Source organism: Melospiza georgiana, chromosome 7, assembly GCF_028018845.1.
Source record: "Melospiza georgiana isolate bMelGeo1 chromosome 7, bMelGeo1.pri, whole genome shotgun sequence".
In the NCBI taxonomy this organism is placed as follows: domain Eukaryota; kingdom Metazoa; phylum Chordata; class Aves; order Passeriformes; family Passerellidae; genus Melospiza; species Melospiza georgiana.
In genome coordinates this window covers 40,586,479-40,592,608 of record NC_080436.1, presented here as the reverse complement: position 1 = coordinate 40,592,608, position 6,130 = coordinate 40,586,479, and the positions used below count along the sequence as shown (strand labels likewise).

General features: G+C 45.8%; 1 protein-coding gene across 2 annotated transcripts in view; it reads left to right on the top strand.

Moving 5' to 3' along the window:
- Nucleotides 1-598: 598 nt before the first annotated feature.
- Nucleotides 599-6,130, top strand: part of CCDC148 (coiled-coil domain containing 148) — a 37,689-nt gene continuing 32,157 nt past the window's right edge. Inside the window, exons 1-3 of one of the 2 annotated variants that reach the window (XM_058028375.1) lie at nucleotides 599-679; nucleotides 2,168-2,289; nucleotides 5,825-5,928. In XM_058028375.1, coding sequence (XP_057884358.1) covers nucleotides 625-679; nucleotides 2,168-2,289; nucleotides 5,825-5,928 — 281 coding nt within the window. In that variant the 5' untranslated portion in view covers nucleotides 599-624. The remainder of the gene's footprint in view (nucleotides 680-2,167; nucleotides 2,290-5,824; nucleotides 5,929-6,130) is intronic. The other variant, XM_058028376.1, reaches the window with a different exon arrangement.

The following is a 6,130-nucleotide window of genomic DNA, read 5'->3' as shown; positions in this document are numbered from 1 at the left end:
ATTTCTGTGCCAGACCTGGGATGACACCAATGCATGCTTAATTGAAAGTAAGGGGTCTGGCACATGCAAGACATTTTTTTACTGTGTTGTGTAACTTACTGCATGTGACACATCCTGTTTGACCCACGATGATGTGGGTGCCTGATGCGTGCTGCTCACCAGGAGCTGAGCCGCCCAAATAACTGCCCTGGACTCACAGGTGTTGCTACAGAGGGGTTAAAGGGACCTGGGCAGTCTCCAAAAGAAGGAAAGACTGATCTTTCCAGGCTTAATTTCTATAAAGCAAAGCACACCTCAAAGCCTGATCTGACATTTGGATTGAGGGACTCATATTTTGAAAAGCATAAAGCAAAGAATAGATGAGCTATGTCACAGCATTACAAATTCATCAAGGAAATAGTATTTTCTTTTCCTGGCTGCTAAATGGTATGAGGCACATGAAATCTCTCCTAAAATGAAAGATAAACTGGAGGAGTTTGTCTAATTACATTTTAAGTGAGATGTACCTCTTCTCAAAAAACAATAGATATTTTTGAAAGTGTTTTTAGATTGCATCCACAATGTTGGTGTTCTCAAAACCTATGTTTGTTTCTCAACAGGTATAAAAATACATAAAAAATAAAAATGGATGAACTGGACCATGGAGCATTGTTTTTAGCTCATAGGATTGGTGGTGAAGGTATGTATGCTATCATGTTTAATTGTTTTGTTGACTCCTTATGAAATACTCTGCGATGAACAGCCTCATGTAGGAGCTATTATAGCACCCTGGTTATGGTTTGAGTTGGGAGGGACCTCAAAGCCCACCCAGTGCCACCCTGCCATGGCAGGGACCGTTCCCCCCCGTCCCAGTGTCCAGCCTGGCCCTGGGCACTGCCAGGGACCCGGGGCAGCCACAGCTGTGCCAGCCCTGCCCACCCTGCCGGGAACAATTCCTCCTTTAGTTCCTGTCTGTGCCCACCCTCCTTCCAGGCTGTCACTGCAGATCCTGGTGAGGAGCCTTTCTGTTTCCCATGGAAGCCCCCTTTACATACCAAGAGGCTGCAATAAAGTTTCTGTGCAGCGTCCTCTGGCCCAGCATCCCCTCCTCTGTCAGCCTGTCTTGGCAGGAGAAGTGTTCCAGCCATTTCCAGGGTCTCTGGGCCAGGTTTGTGTCCCCCCGTGTCCTGGAGCTCAGTGTTGGTCTCTGCAGAGGGGCAGAGCACCTCCCCCAGCACCATTCATCAAATGAGTCAATAACTGAATTCCACGCTGCCTCTCCTGCAGGCCAGGCCCAGGCTGGCTTGCTGGGCTCCCTGCCAGTTCATGCCCAGGTTTTTGCCCACAGGATCCCCAAGCTGCCCTCCCCAGGGCTGCTTCTGTCCATTCAGTGCCTGTCCCAGGGCAGGGGGCTTGGAAAAGCCCTTCCCAGCGAGGCATCATCTGCAGAGGTGCTGTCAGCTTCGTGCGGGCGTGCAGCAAATGGAAACCCTGGGATGGCCCTGCAGGAATTATTTTACCTTTTGCCTCTCTGTGAAACCACATGTCAGGCACAGCATTGCCAGCCACAGAGCTTAGTAGGGAATGTGAAACATAACAGCCAATTTCACTACCAAGGAAAACCAAAGCAGAGATTGTAAGGAAATGCCAACCCTGATCCCTGTAAGCCTCCTAGCTTATGTGGAATGACTGAGTATCTGTGTGCCAGGGCAAAAGTTTGGGTAGTTCATTTACAATTGTAATTGTACCTCAAATTTATACCTTCCAGAAAAAACTACTCCTGCTGCTCAACCCATAGGTTACAAAAAACATTGGGGCAGCTTTCCAATCAGTGCAAGAAGGATGCATTTATTGAAATTTAGGTATATCTGTATTAGAAGTTATTACAATGCCTGTAAATGCAGTTTAAAATGAATTGATAACTAAATTCACATGTAAACTAAAGACTTGGCAAATTAACTTTTTGTAAACAAACAACTGGTTACTGTTTCCTATATAATTTTGATGTTAGTGTATTAGTTTGTTTGTTTCAAATTGTCATTCACCAACTAACAATATTGGTATGAAAACTTCTAGTGTTGAAAACATTGGTTCTGATTTCTATCTGTAGAGCTTTCATTTTATGCCTTGCACTTAAATTATTTCTTGAGAAATTGAAATGTCCTTGTGTGTTTTATACGATAACTAGACAATTTGGTGGTTCCTGCCAGAAATGCTCCTTGCAGCCAGAAGTACAAACCTGTTGACTACAAACATTTGTATGAACTCGCTGCAGAGGCAAAAATGGCCTCTGCACAAATTCAGTTAAAGGTATGATTTTTGTTTTATTTGTAATGTGAATGCTTTTGAAATTCAGTGACCTTATTTCTTTCAGCCAGAGGGGGTCAGATATGAAAGTTTATCATAGCTATACTGGGATTTGGATGTGTTAATGTCAATGTGGGGACTTTGTTTGGATCAGGGATGCAAAGTATGTGTGGATTCTACTTCCTCAAAAGACAAGAAAAATCTGTGTTTTACTGCCTTGAAGAAATTCACCCAAATTTATTACATAATCCTGGGGGAAATGAAGAATTTGTGTGATTATATGAGAAGGGAAGGCTGATCCAGAAAAAAAAAGCCAAACAAAAAGAAATGAAGTGAGGATTTCCAAAACTCAAGTGGAGGTAGATCTTACAAAGAAGATTAAAAATGTTTAATCGCCATAAAAGGTAAATGTGGAGCAGACAGAAAGGTATAAATTAGTGCAGAACATCTCAAGGGGTAAAGACAAGAGGAGCCTTATTTAATGCTAGGGAAGGGTGGGTGAATGAGAGAGAAAAAAATAGACTATAAATTATTATTATTATTATTTTGCTTCTTTAGTGCACGTAAGTATCATATATCAACAATTCTGGCAGATATTGGTCATGGATTGGCAATACCAAATTCTACTGAATTTGTTCAAGCTTTATGTTTTCATCTTTCTTTTGTTTTTTCACCTTCTCAAGTGTTTTCCAACTGAGTAGGTAGTAAAATATGTATGGTGGAAACTCCAGAGAGACTAGTATGTGTTCCACCTACTACTTTTTGTAGGAGGTGGAACACATCTGATTCAAGCCATTCAGATTTTGAAGAGCTGGGCTCTTCTTCCTTTGAGGTAGAAGCAAAGAAACAAATGGTAAATCAGCTGCTGACTGCTTAAGAAATAAAAAGACAGCCCAACAGGGAAAAAAGGTAATATTGCAGCAGTTATACATAAATGGCAATGCTGTTGCTGTAAAATAATTTCAAGAGCATGTTGAACTTTACATATAAAGGTACTTCAACTTTTGTTTCACTTAGTTTTAGAATTGGTTTGCAGATGTAACTATTTTCAAATTGCTTTAAATACAGTATTCTGTTTGCTAAGTCTGATTTCATATAAGATTTTCATATTGTAACAAGAGAAAGAAGTAACAGTAATGTTTCATGAAATAGAGGAAACTATAAGTAACTTTTAGAGTGTGGAAATATGTAAGCAATAAAAGCAAGAGATTATCTTTGATGCGAAGGTGTTGTAACACAGTGACCGAAGGCCTCGTGTGTTGAAGCTGCAGCCCAGCCCAGCGCGGCTCCTGTAACACCCGGTGTCCCAGGCACGGCACACGGTGTCCCCGCAGTGTCCCCAAGGCAGCTGCTCGCCAGGAGCAGCTCAGGGCAGCTCTGGTGCCAAGGGAAGCATCAGCCCCCTTCCAGCGGGGCTCTCCAGGAGCCAGGCGAGCTCACCCACAGGCCCTGGACCCAGCTTAACTGAGCTGCATTTGTGTGTCTGGAGCAGGATTTCAGATGGACCCAGCTTATCTGAGCTGGGTCTGTGTGTCTGGAGTGGGATTTCAGGTGAGCTCACCCACAGGCTCTGGACCCAGCTTATCTAAGCTGTGTTTGTGTGTCTGGAGTGGGATTTCAGATGGACCCAGCTTATCTGAGCTGGGTCTGTGTGTCTGGAGTGGGATTTCAGGTGAGCTCACCCACAGGCTCTGGACCCAGCTTATCTAAGCTGTGTTTGTGTGTCTGGAGTGGGATTTCAGATGGACCCAGCTTATCTGAGCTGGGTCTGTGTGTCTGGAGTGGGATTTCAGGTGAGCTCACCCACAGGCTCTGGACCCAGCTTATCTGCGCTGGGTTTGTGTGTCTGGAGCAGGATTTCAGGTGAGCTCACCCACAGGCTCTGGACCCAGCTTATCTAAGCTGGGTTTGTGTGTCTGGAGTGGGATTTCAGATGGACCCAGCTTATCTGAGCTGGGTCTGTGTGTCTGGAGTGGGATTTCAGGTGAGCTCACCCACAGGCTCTGGACCCAGCTTATCTGCGCTGGGTTTGTGTGTCTGGAGCAGGATTTCAGGTGAGCTCACCCACAGGCTCTGGACCCAGCTTATCTAAGCTGGGTTTGTGTGTCTGGAGCAGGATTTCAGGTGGACCCAGCTTATCTGAGCTGGGTTTGTGTGTCTGGAGCAGGATTTCAGCTTTGTTGGTGGCTGGCTGAGGCACTGTGATTGCAGTTTTCAAGCCCCTCCTTGTCCATGTGAGTGCTGCAAGGAGCAATTCCACCTTTTCCTGCTGGTGTCCCCAGGAGAGGGGCAGGACAGGGGACACGCTGGGGACATGTCTGGGTGTGGGATGGCAGGAGAGGGGACATGCTGGGGACATGTCTGAGTGTGGGATGGCAGGAGAGGGGGCACGTCTGTGTCTGTGGGTGTGGGATGGCAAGAGGGAGAGGCGACATGCTGGGGACACGTCTATCTCTGGGTGTGGGATGGCAGGAGAGGGGACACGCTGGGGACATGTCTGGGTGTGGGATGGCAGGAGAGGAGACACATCTGTGTCTCTGGGCGTGTTTGCTCAGTGGACATGGAGGGGTCCTGGTGGCTTTGTGCAGCTTTGCCCTGGGCAGAAGGCTGCAGGTTGTTTCCAGCTGAGCCAAGGGGAGTCCCAGCAGTTTTGACCTGGAACATCACTCCTTTGCTGGACTGGATGTGGGGTGGGATCTTTGTTGGTTTCTCCCTGTTGTGAATGAGCACAAGCTTGCCCGTGTGTGTTTCTTGCCCTGCTGCAGTTGTGGCACAGGGCGGTGTTGTGTCTGTGTGTGTGAGGGGGGCAGAGGGTCGGGCAGGAGCTGTGGGGCGCAGGGATGGCCAGGGAGCCCCAGGGAGCGCGGGCAGGAGCTCTGTCCTCAGCGTGCCCCAGGCCAGAGACGGGACAGCAGGAAGGGTCGGAGGAAACCCCTTCCCTCGGCATTCTGAGCCTTTTTCCATCACTGCGGGCTGGGCAGACTCGTCTGGTTCCACTTGAGCAGGCTTCCCTCTGCTTTGAGCAGGAACTCCATCTGTTCCAAAAGCAGGTGTTCCTGTTTTATCCAAAGTGTGAAGCAAGGTTTTTGTCAAGTCCTCCGTGTGAGAGCCTCTCTAATTGGATAGATTTTGTAAAAAACTTCTTTTTTAGTAATGCAGTCTTGAAATTCTTTTTCTTGACATATTTTCATCTTTCATCTTCCCACCTGAAAGAAAATGTGTATTTTGTTCTTATGTTTATCTTTCCTCATCTTTAGTTCCAGGGACATAGGAATGGGATAGGAAAGAAGAAAATGGACTGATTTTTTTTTTTCACTTTCTCCTCTCATCAATTGTGATTTGAAATGCAACAAACTTATTTAATGAAAGTTGGTTACATTGGACCCCATTGTTCTTTAGAAAAACACAGTTTTAAAAAAAGCTATTAGGTTTTATTTTTTTTATTAGGTTATCATTCTGTATTTTAAAGCTTCCATGTGAAGGCATTTGATAAAGCTGTTGAATATGTTCAAAACGCAACCTTTAATTTTCCCTGCAGATTAAAAAAGCAGAGCAAGTTTCAAAAATCAGCAGAGAGCAAATGCTGCTGAAACAGCATCGTCAGGTGTGGTGGCAAGAGTATAAAAGACTGAGTGAGAGCAGGTAAGGGCTGAGGACCCTGAATGAGTGATTGCTAAAGAGACCAGCAGACAGAGGTTTTGGGCTGGCATAATTGGTTCGAGGGACTCTGAGAAAAAAAGATTATAATACCTGATTTGAAGGTGTTTTTGTGTGGGGAAGGAAGGTTTGTGATGCACGTGGAGAGGGGTTGTGACATGAGGAGCTCACCTGAGGGCAGGGAGAG